Genomic DNA, 16,810 nt, shown 5'->3' on the forward strand with positions numbered 1-16,810 from the left:
AGTTTACATACGACAAATCATGGATAAGGGCCCAATGAGTAATTAGAATACTATAATGTGTCTTATGAAAATATGCTTAACTTACATTCCCTCCATTTAAAAAAAAGTTTATTCCTAACCCCTTAGCTGCTACGATCTACGACACAAGAAGTATTATCCCTTGGATACCCACTTAAGCTGAGTTCGAATCTTACAAAGATTCAGATTAAATACGGGCATGCAAAATAAGAAAGCTATTAGCACATAATCAATTAAGTTTTAATTATTACAAACTTAAAAATATATATTTGATATTTTAAAGCAACTTTTATATAGAAAGTTTTCGCACAAAATGCGTCGTTTAGTAGTTTGAAAAACGTGCTAACAGAAACAGAGGTAAAATCTCCATCTTCGTGAGAAAAGAATGGGACCTTAGTAAGAAACATATTAGGACAAGTACTATAAGCTCATATGATGATGTGGATGAGAGATATGAAAGGAGAGAAAAAGAATCACCTCCCATGCAAGGAGCATCCTCTACACAAACTCCACGAGAGATGAGAACAAGAGACCAACGAATTGATATGAAACAAATAAAGTAAATTAATATGATGTATTGGGACAAGTGTGCTAGAGGTAATTTATTGTATGTATTGTCTCTTAATTAATAAGTTGATGATGTGTACTAAATTAAGAGTGACTATCACCCCCATTATAAAACTTGCCCTTAGTCTTTTTCTCTTACTACTAATTATTTTTGGAGTAGCTAGAAATATTTTTTTCCAACACAAAGATAGTACAACTAATAGTAGTTCTTAAAAAAAAGTAAAGAAATAAGATAACTAGCCAGGTTATTCGAAAAAGGGAGAGTTTTTTTTTAACATTAAAAAAAAAAGAGAGGGAGAGTTGCCATTTAGTTTAACAGACACAAGTATCGGTGCCCCAAAAAGTACAATAGTAACTGAATATTTGACAAAATCCTGGTGTCCAAATATTCTTCTCAGTTCTGAGCATTCCTGCAAAACCTCCAATTTTAGCATGTAATACATGCATAGTTCAAGTCACTAATTAAGTAATTCACCACCTTTGAGACAATGAAAGCTCGCTACTTAAATTCACCACCTTAGATTGTGTCAGCGGTCCACCACTCCAAAGCGTGAGTGCGAGCTATGTTTCCTGGTATTCTCTTCGCCTTTTTTGACCACCTTTCACATGTGTTTACATCATGGCTTGGCTGATTCATCATGCATGGATTGGTTACATTCCTTTTGAAAGGATTTAGTTGCTTGGGCAATATCGTGGTGACGCTCTATTATACTCCATCCTTCCCTAAATGTTTGACACCGTTGACTTTTTTAAATATGTTTGACCCTTTGTCTTATTAAAAACTTTTGTGAAATATATAAAACTATATGTATACATAAAAGTTTATTTAACAATGAATCAAATGATAGGAAATAATAATTACTTAAATTTTTTGAATAAGACGAACGGTCAAACATGTTTATAAAAGTCAACGGCGTCAAATATTTAGGGATTGAGGGAGTAGCTTTGATCAAAATAATTTTTATAGAGTAAGACTAGGATGAACGGAATCCTTAATGTTTATCTTTAGGATGCAATACATATTTCAGTATGCCATCTTCTTAAGTATTTAAGTATTTGTATCTTTTTTTTAAAAAAAGATAAATATGAATATTTTCTGGTGATAAGTACCATCTATATACCATATTAATTGTATTTCTAGAATTTGAATTTATCTCAAAATAATTATCCCAATAGAGTAATAATGATCCCATTCATCGCTCATCTATTTTTTTTCCATTTTACCCTCAACTACTCTCTCATCCTTACCTATAAACCATTTAATAAGGGTATCATAATCTTTCTTTTCAAACCTTAATATGTGCTAAACACATTATAATTACAATTAATTTGGGATGGAGGTAGCATTTGAAAATGGAGCGAATAATTAGTGCACCAAGATGACTTACTTATATGCTATTAGATGGTTATAGTTGCCATATGGGAAGATGAGAAACCTCCCAACTTTCACTAATTTAGATTTGTACAGGTGAAAGAACATATCATTGGATCATGTTTGGTAGGATGCGCAATTTGTTTTAAATGATCTAATTTGTGGACAGTTCTGAAACTTGCCCTCGAATACTGAGGGCTACCACTCGGTCGACGTGAATTAGAACTTAGAAGGGGCCATTTTCCACGTCGTTCTAGTTAATAAGAAAACTCTTTTCCGGCTATATATGACATTTGAACAACGGTCGATTAAACTTTTAAAATTCTAACAATCAACAATGTTTTAAATTATGTAGTTTTAAAATATAAAAAATAGTTTGTGTAGATCTGTTATAAACTTGTAACAAAAAGTTATAGTCAAATTGCACATAAGAAAAAAATCAAATGTGATATAATTTTAATAGGAGAGAGAGAGAGAGTATATTTCAACACCAACACAGAGAGAGAGAGTATTTTAACACCAACAAAGGTGTCTAACATACCTCTACGAGGCTACATTACATGTGTCTCTGTTAATAGTTAAACATTTTTTGTCACATTATGAACTCTCGCCCGCACATATTCGCATGAATTAGATAGTGATCTCTGTTCCCAAGTACTTTTAACGAGCACTATTGATATTTAAACTTTGAATATTCATAAGCTTATTTACTTTACTGTCAGTTTCAGTCATACCACATTTTTTGACAATGTCAAATTCTAGCACATTTTAGTATTATCAAAAACTTGAGAGTGTTAGATGTGTTTAGTTTAAAGCCTTACCAAATCAAATATTTGAGAGTAGAAACTTATGGAATTATCAAAATGTGATAGAGTAGCAATTGCAAATAATATGTTTGATTTCTTGTCATCCTAAAAGTTGCTAATACTAAAATTTGATAGAGTTAAAAATGGTAACAGTTTATATTAACCACGTATAAATATGAATACATTATTGAAGCATGATGTATATAAGATATATTAAAAATAACCATATAATTTATAATTAAGAACAAGAAAATACGATAATTTAAAATTCATGAATGGTCAAAACTGAGATAACACCGATCAAAAGCGATAAATAAAATAATACTCCCTTCGTTTCATAATATAAGACTTTCTAGCATTGCCCATAATATAAGACACATATATATGTTTAGATTCATTAATATGTAAATAAATATAGGCAAATGCTAGAAAGTTTTAGAACGTAAGGAGTATATATAAGAAAAAACTGTGTAACTTTTCATGGGCAGAGAGGAGAGGAAGTAACGATAATTTATTTATTTACTAAAAGATCCCTGTCAGGGTCGCCCCTTGACTCTGAAAAGTCCACGCCGGCTAATCCCCATTCCCCAGGGGCAATCCCGTAATTTCCTCCACCCTCCCCCCCGCCAGGCCGCCACCACCAGCCAAAGCATGGCTCCTGTACCTCTACGGCGATACGTCACCAATCCCCTTCACAAAAAAAATAATAATACCAGAAAAATAAATAAATAAAAATAATAAACCAGGAAAAATACCACCAAGAATCAACGGGAGACGAGACGAGGAGATAGAGTGCGATAAGAGAGAGAGAGAGCCGAGTCGCCGTAGGAGGAGGGCTAGAGAGAGAAAGGTGGTAGTAGAGTAGTAGTAGATTTGAGGAGGGGAGAGAGAGAGAGAGAGAGTCATCTCTCTTCTTTGTATCCCCCGTCGCCAACTTCTCCTACCAACTTCTCTCTCTTTTTTTCTCCTCCTCCTCTTCTTCTTGGTGGCCGCTCGCCGCCGCCGACGCCGACGCCGCCGGCGGGTCTCGTCGTCGGTACGTGTTACTACGGGGGCCGGTCTGTGGCCCCTACCCTCCGTCGCCGTCGTCTTTTCTTGTTCGCGTGTGCGTTTATTTCTCGGCCAGAGGTTGGCGGCTTCCGGCGGTTCTTGGATTCCGGCAGGATTGATCGGCGTGGTGTTTCTTGGCCCCCCCGCGAATTCCGGCGGCATTCTGATGGCGTGCTTCTTCTCTCTTCTTTTTTTCTCTTGCTGGTTGTTTTGTTGAGTTCGTGTGGGGTGGTAGGATTGGAAGGTGGCGGTGGTTGGGGGGTCTTTGGGTGGTGAGGGAAGGGGGTGAATTCTCTGTGTTCTTGGGGGTTGTTGTTGTTATCATCTGAGCCTCTTAGGATTGGTTGGGTGGCGGAAGGTTGGTTGTTGCCACCTGCCCTGTTCGTGTTTGCGATTGATTTGTACTACACAGTGGGTGCTTCTCCTATGTGCAAATCAGATAATTCCGCGGTAACAAAGTCAGCGTAGGATTATGTTGGTGATGATGATGACTAGTGTGCCTGAAAATTCCATCTTTGCAGTAGTCCTTGGCTTGATAATACAGATAGATTCTTTGCAGAGTTCGTGCACTTCACTGTCACAACAAAGAAATCTTTTTTCCTCAAGAGTTAAATTCTAGTAGGATTCGTTGGATTCTGTAGGCCCTGGAGTGTGCTTGCTAGGTCTGTGCTAACTGTTAGTGGTGACTGGTGACAAGTACATCACCTTGATTTCTTCTTTTTTTTTTCACTCACTATTTTTAGGGCGTTTATTTGGTTACTCCTTTCGCCGAGTTTCAGTTAAAGCTGACCTGTGCCTCCACGTGACGTTAGTGGGGCTTTTGTCAGATGATACAGCTCTGTTGAGGATCGTGCTGGACATTGCTGCACTGTCAGCATCCTTGTTCCTTTGCTGTCTATTTGAGCCCTCAATTTCCAGTGCCTGTAGTACTCTTCACTGTCTCCATGGAAGTTGTAGGCCTGTTGAATGTTGATGTCTTATTGTCAACAGTTTTGTTCCCAGAGATTGATAACTCACATGAGTTTATCAGTTTTTGTAGTACGATTGGCTCCTTTAGATTCCATTTTATTGATTAGTAACTTAATGCTAATAAGTAAAAAGATATGAGTGTGATCTTCCACATTTGTTTGTTAGTGCATTAACCCGCCACTAGGTTTGCCAGTCGCATCTATGTGCTACTATCACAAAACATTTTTTTTTTGTCTATTGATGTGAAGAACAAATAGTCAATATTATTCTGTATATATTTGGCAATATGGTTAAGATTACCATTCATAGGGAAGAAATAGATATGGCCAATAAGAGAAGTGTAACGTAATTCCAGTTCGAGAAATGGTGGCAGTACCAAATGCCGAATTAGCGGCTGTACCAAATGATCAATGCCTCTGGGGTTTCCCTTCTCTTCAGCTCTCCCCGGTTTCACCAATGTGTTGGGCACTGAACACTGTTGTTGTTTCCAGCAGGCTAGTATTGTCTAATGTAATCAAAAGCTCTTGCATTAATTGCGACACACTTATTTCTCTCACGATGTCTCCATATTTGAACCTAAAACCTTTTTTTATACAACCTTATAGTACTCGCTTTTATAATTGGTTTAGAAAATCTTATATTTCTAACTATATTGCAGGTGGCATTGAAATATGGTTAGCTTGAGGAGGCGCCGGCTTTTGGGGCTTTGTTCTGGTATGAGACTCACTGCATTGTCATGATTTGTTTCCTGATATGTTTATGTAATTTTTCAGAGGAACTCTGTTGTGAAAATGTGCTACTTTATTTACTTACAAGTTATATACAAAGTCATCATAGCATGTCTTTCTTGGTTATGCTTATCAATTCTATTATGATCTGACTCTTCAATGGAACATGCTATACCTACTCTTTCAGATTAAAAAAAGCAGTACTGTGCACCCAATTTACAAATATCTTGTACATGAAATTTCTTGATTTTGTTTCTCTATTGGTATACCATCTGTAGTCAGCTTCCGTTGATACAACTTTGCAACTCCTTGTATACGTGTTTTATGTTGCTCCCCATGGTGTATAAGTTAGTGGGATTGGGAAATTATCTGGAGACCATAGGAGGAATTTGAATAGTCAATGGACCTTACAAGAACATGATTTGGCTGCGAACTAATTGCTGTTAGAACCTCAATGGTTACTCTCATTAAGAGGATGGCACAAGAGATGGGGCAATTTTCTGGTTTTTTTCTCTCATTCACAAACACAAAGCCATACCTTCCCGAGGAAGGTTGGATACATATATATAGCCATAGCTGGCTGCAAGCCTATTGCTGCACTCTTCTAGTCTAAAATTCGAATTTTGAAAGGGATGCTGTCCTAGAGGGCATCCCAACTGAATAAAGCATAAAGGGGGGCATAAAGGAGATGCTAACCGCTGCTGTCCTACTAACCGCAGCTGTCCTAGCAACTGAAAATATGCTAAAGGAGTAGATGCTGTCCTGAAAAGGTGAAAAGGTGAAACTACCCAAAAGCAAAAGAAAGAATCACAAACAAGGACCACACAGACTTATCCATCATTCTCCCCCTAAGTCTTGTGCGTCGTCTTGTGGGGAAGTTGGGCCATCCCAATCCTGGAGCAGAGCTCGAGGAACTTGATCCTCCCAAGAGGCTTGGTGAGCAAGTCCGCAAGCTGGTCCTTGGTGTTGATGTAGCTCGCCTTGATGCTCCCTTCCTCCAAGTAGCTTCGGATGAAGTGGTACCTCACCCGGATGTGCTTGCTCCGTTCGTGAAAAACGGGGTTCTTTGCCAGGGCCAGAGCGGACTTGCTGTCCACCCTGAGCTCTACCGCTCCAATGTCTCTGCCGAGGAGATCACCAAGCAGTCGAGCAAGCCAGAGCGCCTAGGTCGAAGCGGCGGATGCCGCCATGTACTCGGCCTCGCAGCTGGACAGGGCCACCACCTGCTGCTTGATCGACTGCTAGCTAACGAGGCACTCGCCGAGGAAGAAGAGAATCCCGCTCGTGCTCTTGTTGGTGTCGATGTCGCCGGCGTGGTCGCTGTCGCTGTACCCGACGAAGTGTGCCTTGCCAGGACACCTCGGGTAGTAGAGACCGTGGTCGAGAGTCCCCGCAACGTAGCGGATGATCCTCTTCACAGCCTGCTGGTGCTCCGTCGTCGGTCGCTGCATGAACCGACTGACGTAGCCGACGGAGAAGGCCAAGTCCGGCCGTGTGTGGGTGAGGTAGCGAAGACTCCCCACAAGACGCCGGTACTGTGTAGCATCCACCTCCTCCGTCGTGCTATCGCGGCTCAGCTTCAGTCTCTCCTCCATCGGAGTGAGCTGGGTTGCAATCGGTGAGCCCAGCTAGCTCAACGACGCGCTTGGCGTAGGCGGTCTGTCGAAGCGTGATCTCGGAGTCGTCCTGGTGCACTTCGATCCCCAGGTAGAAGGAGAGAGGCCCCAGATCACTCATCTGGAAGGTGGCCTTCATCTCCTCCTTGAACGCCGCCACCTCCGCATCCTTGGTGCCGGTGATCACCAAGTCGTCGACGTAGACACCTACCAGCAGGGCATTTCCTCCATTGCCCCGCCGGTAGATGGCCGCCTCGTGCGGGCTTTGCTCGAAGCCCATCCCCTTGAGCGTGGAATCCAACTTGGCATTCCACGCCCTCGGTGCCTGCCGCAAGCCGTAGAGGGCCTTGTGCAGGCGTAGCACCTTGCCCTCCTTGCCGGGGAGCACGAATCCCGGAGGCTGGTGCACGTAGACCTCCTCCTTCAAGTCGCCGTTCAGAAACGCCGACTTGACATCCATGTGATGGACACCCCAGCCTTCCTGAGCAGCCAGCGCAAGGAGGAGTCGCACAGACTCCATCCGTGCCACGGGAGCGAAGGCATCGTCGTAGTCGATCCCCTCCTGCTGCACGAAACCGCGTGCCACCAAGCGAGCCTTGTGCTTGACGATGGCTCCGGCTTCATCCCTCTTCAGCTTGAACACCCACTTAAGGGTAATCGCGCGGTGACCACGAGGGAGGTCAGCAAGCTCCCAGGTGCGGTTCTCCTGAACCGCGTCCATCTCCGACTGCATCGCGGCACGCCATGCCGCGTGTTTCTCGGCCTCTGCGAAAGACCGAGGCTCACCGTCGTCGCACGCAAGGTGCAACTGCGCCTCCAGGTCGCGAGGCACCTGTCCCGGCACCGGCTGGTCGCCGAGAAGATCTTCCATCGTACGGTACCGTAGCTGCTCGCCGTCGTGGTACGCGTCGATGCGCTCCCCGTCGTGGGAGAGCGGAGTAGCGAACTCCACCGGGCTGCGCTCAACACGAGCTGGCGTCGGAGTAGACGTGCCCGGAGGAGTGGCTGTTGGTGCTGGAGCGCGTGGGGTCACCGGCTGGGGCGGTGTCGGCGAAGAGCTCGTTGTAGTCGAAGTCGTGGTCCGAGGATGTGTTGGTGTCGAAGTCGGTGGAGGCTCGGGGACTGGGGTAGACACGCTCGGTGAAGAAGAGCTGCCTACTCCCCCAGCTCCCTCGAAGTGGACGTACTCGATGGTGAAGTCATCGTACGTCGGAGTCGAACCATCGTCCACCGCCTTGTCCCATACCCACCCTCGCCCTTCGTCGAACACTACGTCGCGCGCCGTGCGCACACGCTGTGTCTCCGGGTCGAGAATGCGGTAGGCCTTCGAGCCCTCCGCGTAGCCGATGAACACCCCTGGGGTGCTCCTGTCATCGAGCTTGCCGATGTGTCCAAACTCCTTGGCGAACGCAAGGCAGCCGAAGGCCCGTAGGTGGGAGACCGCCGGCTTGCGCCCATGCCAAGCCTCGTACGGTGTCCTGCCATTGAGAGCCTTGGTAGGCGAGCGGTTGAGGATGTAGACGGCCGTCACCACCGCCTCTCCCCAGAAGATGGCCGGCATCCCCCTCTGCTTGAGGAGAGCCCGAGCCATCCCCACAACCGTCTGGTTGCGCCGCTCGACGACGCCGTTCTGCTGCGGGCTGTACGGCGCGGTGTAGTGGCGCTGAATGCCCTCATCAGCGCAGTACGACGCGAATTCAGCCGCCGTGAATTCGCCGCCGTTGTCGGTGCGCAGCACGCGCAGCTTGCGGCCACACTCCGCCTCTGCAGCAGCCTGCGCGTGCCTGATGGCGTCCGCAGCCTCTCCCTTGCTGCCGAGGACCATCACCCACATGTAGCGGGAGAGGTCGTCGACGAGCAGCAGGAAGTAACGTCGTCCTCCTGGTGTGGCCGGTGTCACTGGGCCACACAAGTCCCCGTGCACGAGCTCGAGCCGTTCCTTGGCTCGGAAGCTCGTCTGCTGGGGAAAGGGGAGCCGCCGCTGCTTCGTCACCACGCAGACGTCGCAGAGCTGCTCCACGTGGTCAAGGCACGGCATGCCTCGCACCATCTCCTTGGCACTGAGCTGCTTCAGGGCCTCGAAGTGGAGGTGCCCGAAGCGCTCGTGCCACTGCCACGCCTCGTCGTCCCGACGAGCAGCGAGGCAAACTGGTTGTGCGACCTGCGCGCTGAGGATGTAGAGTCGATTAGTGCCTCTGGTTACCTTGGCAAGAAGGCGACGACGGCGATCCCAAATCCTCATGAGTCCGTCCTCGACCAACACGCGTGAGCCGTTCTCATCCAGCTGTCCCACGCTGATGATAGAATTCCTCAACGCGGAGATGTAGTAGACTCCGGTGAGCAGCCTGTGCTCACCGGACTTGGCAGTGAAGGTGACGGAGCCAACGCCCTTGATCTCCACGCCGGAGGCGTCCCCAAACTTGACAGAGCCTCGGACGCTGGAGTCGAACTCGGTGAAGAACTCCCGTCGGCCGGTCATGTGATGGGTGGCGCCGGTGTCGAGGTACCACCCATCAGCCTTGTCGTTGCTGGAGTCGTTGCAGAGGGAGACGAGTACCTTCGGCTCATCGAGGTGGAGAAAAGCCGTTGCGGCCGGTGCCGCTGGAGGTCGCTCGATGCTTGCGTGAGCCAGGAGCAGAGCCGGTTCTTCCTCCTCCACCCGTGCAACGTGGGCCTGGCCGCGTCGTGGCTGGCGACAGTCTTTGGCCCAATGGCCAAGCTTGCCACAATTGCGGCAGGCGTCGTCTCGTGCCGGCTTGTGGTTGCCGGCGGCGCCGCCTTGGGCGCCTCTGCGAGCACCACCCTCGGCGCGTCTTCGCGCCCACCGCAACTGGACACCTCCGCGCCCCTTGCGCGGCTTGCGGCCGCCTGTCGAGGGAGAAGACTCCCCCTTCCTCCCGTCGCTCTGAGAAGCCTCCCACTGTTCTCGAGTGAGATGGAGCTTCCCGCCGATGGTGATAGGCCCCGAGAGAGGTTGTGGCTCATCACCATCGACGACCTTGAGGCGACCTAACGCCTCCTCTATCGACATCGTGGAGAGGTCCAGCAGAGACTCGATCGAGCGAGCGATCTGCCTGTACTTCTCTGGGACGCAGCGAAAGAGCTTCTCGACAGCTCTCTCCTCGTCGTAGGTGTCGTCGCCGTACTGCACCATCTTCTGCAAAAGAGTGTTGAGACGGAGGGCAAAGTCATCAACATCCTCACCCGGCTTGAAGGCCAGGTTCTCCCACTCCTTGCGGAGTGCCTGCAGTGTGGACTTGCGGGCGCGGTCGCTGCCGATGCGTGCCGCAGCGATGGCGTCCCAGGCCTCCTTGGCAGTCCGCTTCTGGGAAAGCGAGAACTGCATCTCGGGCGGGACTGCAGCGATGAGGGCATCCAGTGCCCGCCGATCCTCATCGTAGTCGACGTCGCCGTACCGGACTGCCTCCCACATGTGCCGCACCTGGAGCCTCACCCTCATCACCGCGGCCCACTCGATGTAGTTGGTTTTGGTGAGGGTAGGCCACCCACCGCCGGGACCAAAGTCCCTGACCACCGTCTGGACGCCGTGATGACCATGCCGCCGGTCAGGGGAGGGAGAGCCGCGCTGCCTACGAGGGCCGCGCGCGGGCTCCGGGCTGCCGCCGGCACGCCAGCGCCCGTCTAGGTTCCCGTCGGCGGGTGCGCGGTCCCTTGGACCGCCGCCGCCGCCGTGGGGGTGGGCTGCTGCCCACCGCTCTGCCCGCTCCCGCGCCCTTCCTCTTGCCAGCTCCTCAAGCTCCCTGTCGGCGGTGATGTCGCCGGCGATGGAGCCGTTGATGCTGCTGCGCAAGGTCTCAACCTCTACCTCCGCCGCACGTGCCGCATCTTCCGCCGCCTCTGCTTCCGCCTCCGCCCTGGCTGCTGCCAACTCCGCTGCCGCCAGTCTGGCCGCCCTCGCTGCTGCTGCAGCGGTCTGAGCCGTTGCTCGCCTGCGCTCTTCTGCTGCGGCGAGCTCGGCGTCCTGCTGACGCCGAGTGCTCGAGGCGACCGAACGCCGAGACCGAACGTCGGACATGGCGTGCCTCCGGGAGGCTGCTGCGTGGAGAGGGGGAAGGGAGAGGGAAAGGAGCAGCCGGTGCTGCTGCTGCTGCTGTTGGCTGAGAGCTCAACCGAGCTTGGGAAGGGGTGGAACAGGAGATGTTTAGCCTACAGGAAAGTGTGGCTCTGATACCAGATGTTAGAACCTCAATGGTTACTCTCATTGAGAAGAGGATGGCACAAGAGATGGGGCAATTTTCTGGTTTTTTTCTCTCATTCACAAACACAAAGCCATACCTTCCCGAGGAAGGTTGGATACATATATATAGCCATAGCTGGCTGCAAGCCTATTGCTGCACTCTTCTAGTCTAAAATTCGAATTTTGAAAGGGATGCTGTCCTAGAGGGCATCCCAACTGAATAAAGCATAAAGGGGGGCATAAAGGAGATGCTAACCGCTGCTGTCCTACTAACCGCAGCTGTCCTAGCAACTGAAAATATGCTAAAGGAGTAGATGCTGTCCTGAAAAGGTGAAAAGGTGAAACTACCCAAAAGCAAAAGAAAGAATCACAAACAAGGACCACACAGACTTATCCATCAATTGCTTCCAGCACCAGAATTATCTGTGCAAAGAATTTAGACGGGAGTTGCCGTAGCCCTGATGGTACCATGATTAGATGGAGCACGTATAATCTGTTCCATATTGCATGGTGTGGAATGAAGTACTTTAAACATTTTTCTGCTGACTGGTTAGCTTACTATGAGCAGTCTTTGCAAAATTTATTATGGAAATCAATAAGGGAAGGCTTTCTATATATGTCGTGCTTCCTCTACCGTTCTTGTAATTTTTATTCAAAGATGTATATCAGTGCCCTTTGTGGGTTAAAAATCAATTTTGTTTAAAGAGTAAGTTGCATTGCCCACCATCTGATTGTAAACACAGCAGCTTGCACTATTTGTAAGTTAACACACCACTTCCACCTTCTAAGTTCACAGAAATTGGGCTCTCTGAACCAGGTTCAGTGGTTCATGAACATTATGTGAGGTGGGATGCACCCAAATGCTGGTGTAGCAATGGCCAGAGGCCATTCATTGTCCTGTTAGGATGCTGTGCGCCATACTGAAGGTGATTTCTTTGGGGGCATGTCTGAGCTGGCTTATTCACCCACACAGGAGGTGAAAGTGAATTCCTTGTTTTGCAATGGCATAACAGAACGGTCAAGCCGATTCTCACCCTCCATTTGGTTAGCTCCTGACATCACAGGTCATGTTGGACACACCTGGGTCTTTGTTCACATGGATATATGAGCCATTTCGTGGATGTGCCCACAAAGGTCTCAATGCACCATTTCCATCTCATTGTCGGAATGAGGCAAACCTGTAACAATAAACATGCTTTTACATGGCGGAAGAGTGCTCAATTTGTCCAAATTACATGGTGGAAGATGATATTTTAATGTGTTAAATGTCACAAGCTGCGGTTTTACATGAACAGATGGTGCAAAATTGCATATTACTTATGTTTAAATAAATTTAGAGGGCTATCGCAAATGTCAGCGTCAAGTGTTCTGGTATTCTTTTCTGAAGCTACATGTAACTCTAGAAGTATTTCAGCAAGAAGGGTGTAAGTTCATACTATTGTGTAGGCACACAGAAATGAAACAAGGGCAGATGTAGCCAGATTCGTGCAACTATACAAATCCTAATATAGTAAGACATCGTAACTACAAATATGCTGTGTGAATCACTGTTAGAAGCACATGGCTTCTGGTGAACTGTTGATTTGACCAACAATCGAGATTACGGACAAAATACTATTGGCAAAATAAGATTATTTCGAAGTATGACTATATTGTTTTCTCATCGTACTTCTTCCCATGAACCCAAGCAAGGGGATCATTTATGCAACACATACCTCCCTAGACAGCTAGACCAATGAATGTATTATGCGTACACTTTGAACGCTCATATTAATTTACCTTTTGTTTCAGGGAAAGATTCGTTACCGGTTGATTTTCCAAAGCCTAGTGACAATGAAAATTCTGTGGAAGTTGCACACCCTAACATAAAGCCATTCAGTGTGCACCCGCTGCCCCTGGTAAGTTTAACACCTCAATGCCAGTACAACTTTGCTGCAAAAATGTTTTGCTAGTTGCCACCTTGTGTTGTGTTTGATTATCTGTGAAAACCATGCTATCACAGTTTCTATTTATAGTTAATGGATATTACAAGTTATGGTATATTCAAGCATATCACCAAAGTTTCTGTGACAGAACTCTGACAATCATTTTCGCAAGTTAATTTACCATTGTTGGTTTAATCTTTACTTTGATTTTTACCATTTTAATTGTATTTTAGAATAGTGTGAATAAAATAACTGTATTTTCGCAAGGCTGTCATTGACCATAAAATTATACTACCAAATTAGCACCTTCAAAAAACTAATGGTATGATTTAAGGAGTTCAAATTTATACCCACTACATTGATAAATCCTTGTCAACTTTTACTAAAATGGAGTTACCTTGGCAATAATTTGTTTATGCCCATTTTGACTTCTCCATTAATAACTGGATTATGGGTCCACTGCGTTTTTGGCGGGCAAGTAAGTGAGGAAAATTAATGAGGCCAAATGAGTGAATATTAATTGGAAAGCACTCATGGGCTCGTGGCATATATTTGTGAACAAATAAAGTAGTAAAAAGCCATAGTAAAAAGTTACAAGTATTTGTGAAGGATATCAAAATCGAATGGGATTCTGATTTTGGTTTTGAACTTCGAATATGTCAGAAATATATTCAGTTGCTCTTTCTCTGACAATAAATGGTACAACCTGTGGCTTTTCAGAAATAACACGTCAGGCACTGACAAGCTATTTCTTAACATAGCGCTGTAAGATAGATTGTGCTTGACTGCTCCTTGTGTCAATGGACTACTTTGATGGTGTTCTCTTTTTATCATATCTACTTTACCTTCTAGTACTTTTATCTACATGGTGGGAAAATAAGTAAAACCAATGGATTGAATAACAAGATTGCTGCTCTTGTTTGTTTTGTTGCAGTGCCACTTTTCAACAGTAGCTTCATGTGTTATACTAATTCCTTTTTTTTCTTCTGTTTCATATGGTTTGCTTTATAGTGACTCCTTAGAAACTACATTATTTTCTGATGCTTCTGAACACATGCTATTTGCACTGGCAACGATGGTTTTGTTTGTTAAAATGTACCTTTTTGTTGCAGACTAAAAATTCTGATGTACTTCTGGAATCTTCAAATGGGTCTGATTCTTTAAAGGAAGAGAAAAACCATTACTATCCAGGTTCATATTATTTCATAGTACTCTTTGTATTTCCTTAAAGTATATAGTCCAGGTAAATTTTATATGGCAAATGGTTGTTTTATAATTCGGTATCAGAAATCTTATCTAGGTACAACTCTATAATAGTCCCATCAAATTAGGCTGACTTTGAACTTCTTGAATCATGATGAAACTGAATCCATTCTTGGCCCAACTTTCTCATTGAAGCATTGAACACAACAGGATATATTATGTTTTAGCAACCAATAGAAAGGACGCTTCTGATCCATGAACAGACTTGCACATGAATTGAGATTACCCCGAACGTGATGTCGAGGATGAAACTGCTCTCACCAAAACCAGATAGAGTTGAATTACATAACTAAGTGACCTGACCTGGGATGTTTCACTAGAGCCTTTTCTTTCTCTAAAAGATTCTACCTTTTCTTTTCCATGAATTCCCTTTTTTTATTCATGTACAGAAACTCTTTTGTTATTTTATTTCAGATTTGCATTGGTTACCTTCATCCTTAATGAGGTATCCAAAGGCATAAGCTGAACGTGTCATTTTTATTTTGAAAAAAATATAATTTCCTTCCTTTTATATTTATAGGCAAGGAAATCAAGCGCAGAAAACGACATAGAAGAAAGCAGTATGTGGACCAAGAACCATGCATAATGAGAGGGGTCTACTTCAAAAACATGAAATGGCAAGCTGCTATAAAAGTTGACAAGAAACAAATCCACTTAGGTACTGTCGGGACACAGGAGGAAGCAGCCCGACTATATGATAGGTATTAGCTGGACTTTTATGCACGATTATGATATTTCTATCTTTGCATATAATATCATGTTCTGCTTTGTTAGTAATATGCTGATACTTGTATACAATACTATAAATCTAATTTACTTTAATATCATGAAGAAGTGATATATTGATATATGCTAGAAAATATTACAAAGGAACTAGCTAGTCTGCAAAGTTATCGGAGTAATAGCCAAAAATTTTTAGAAGCACCTTCACCAAAACAGTACAATGTTGCTTTATCAAATCTGTTTGTTGTCTCAATAAACTAAGGTTTTTTTATTATATAATGATTAAAGACTGTTAACATCCTAAAAGATCAATATTGTTCCATGCTTAAGGTGGACTACTCATCATTGTTGGCATACAACCCTCAAGCCTGTATACATAGAGTATAGGTTGCATCATATGCATATTACTTCAAACGCCACTTGCATATCTGCCGCGGCCAACTGATCATAATTTATTGTGTAGGAGAAGCTGATATTTTGTTTGAACTGACTAGATTTGACATATCAACACAGGGCTGCTTTTATGTGTGGAAGGGAGCCAAACTTTGAACTTTCTGAGGAAGAGAAGAAAGAACTACAGAATTACACCTGGAAGGACTTCTTGGATATGACTCGAGACACCATAACCAGCAAAAGTAAGACGAGAATTTTAAAATTTCTTGTGGTTGTCACTTAATTTTTCCCTGCTAGTAGTCAAGTACATCAATATATATATCATTAATAGTAGACTATAACATACTTTTTGTTCATTTGTTTGTCTTCAGAACAAAGGAAAGTTGGATTAATAAGGCGCAATAAGACGGACTCGCTGGTAGGACAGAGTGATGGTGATACTGAGATGATCAATGGTGGCGGCTCATCGCACTCGGAAGATGGAGATGCTGAGACCTCAGCATCTTAATTAAGACTGCCACCAGAGTTCATGGACAGCCAGATTGGGTCTTTCAACAGATTCGTTTCAATGAAGACATAATTTCCATTTAGGTTTTTGTTCTCTCAATAATTAATTTCATGTGCATAAGGGCCCTGATGGTCTGATAAAGGTTAGGCTAGAGAAATCATGCCATCCCATATAAAGTTGGAGATGGTCCATTATAGGAACACATTTCTCTGAGCAAATGAGCAATCATGTATAGAAACACCAATTCCTGAACTGTGTATATCTTTACCCCAAATTTCTCTACATGTAACTAGATTACACATTTAATAAAGAATTTATTTTTCCTTTCAATTACTGTATCTTTCATTCTTTCAAGGAAGCATGATCCGTTACATTTATCCATTAAACATTGAATATGCCAGTTTCTAGATGACATTAAACCTTTTGTTTGTTCCCCTCCTCGCTCTCTAAAAATTGTATTGAGTACGAGAAAGCAAAATTAGCACCATGATTTGGCCATTGTCTTGTTTTTTACCCCCAAATTATCGTTTACACCACAATTTCGTACCTGCGTCCATCCCTCTGTTTATACAGACGTGTAAGTATGAGGCCAACCGAATAATTTATCTCTATCTCTACTATTTAAAAAGTCTATAGTGGTCATGGTGAAGCCAACCTAACGGACACGTGTCCTA

General features: G+C 45.0%; 1 protein-coding gene across 2 annotated transcripts; it reads left to right on the plus strand.

Annotated features, from left to right (window-relative positions):
- Positions 1–3,593: 3,593 nt before the first annotated feature.
- LOC127762184 (ethylene-responsive transcription factor-like protein At4g13040) lies at positions 3,594–16,466 on the plus strand. 2 transcript variants are annotated; one of them, XM_052286587.1, is made up of 7 exons: positions 3,594–3,799; positions 5,441–5,496; positions 13,116–13,222; positions 14,362–14,440; positions 15,033–15,213; positions 15,749–15,870; positions 16,000–16,466. In XM_052286587.1, the coding sequence occupies exons 2-7, from the start codon at positions 5,454–5,456 to the stop codon at positions 16,134–16,136; spliced, it is 669 nt and encodes a 222-aa protein (XP_052142547.1). In that variant the 5' UTR covers positions 3,594–3,799; positions 5,441–5,453; the 3' UTR covers positions 16,137–16,466. The 2 variants fall into 2 exon arrangements, with proteins under 2 accessions (XP_052142547.1, XP_052142548.1); XM_052286588.1 differs by lacking the exon at positions 3,594–3,799 and adding an exon at positions 4,112–5,276.
- The last annotated feature ends 344 nt before the right edge of the window (positions 16,467–16,810 follow it).

This window comes from Oryza glaberrima, chromosome 2 (genome assembly GCF_000147395.1).
Source record: "Oryza glaberrima chromosome 2, OglaRS2, whole genome shotgun sequence".
Lineage (NCBI taxonomy): Eukaryota > Viridiplantae > Streptophyta > Magnoliopsida > Poales > Poaceae > Oryza > Oryza glaberrima.

Coding starts and splice junctions, on each gene's coding strand:
- LOC127762184 (XM_052286587.1), top strand. CDS start 5,454: ATGGTTAGCTTGAGGAGGCGCCGGCTTTTGGGGCTTTGTTCTG. Junction 15,214..15,748: donor GCAGCCCGACTATATGATAG/GTATTAGCTGGA, acceptor ATATCAACACAG/GGCTGCTTTTATGTGTGGAA. Junction 15,871..15,999: donor AGACACCATAACCAGCAAAA/GTAAGACGAGAA, acceptor GTTTGTCTTCAG/AACAAAGGAAAGTTGGATTA.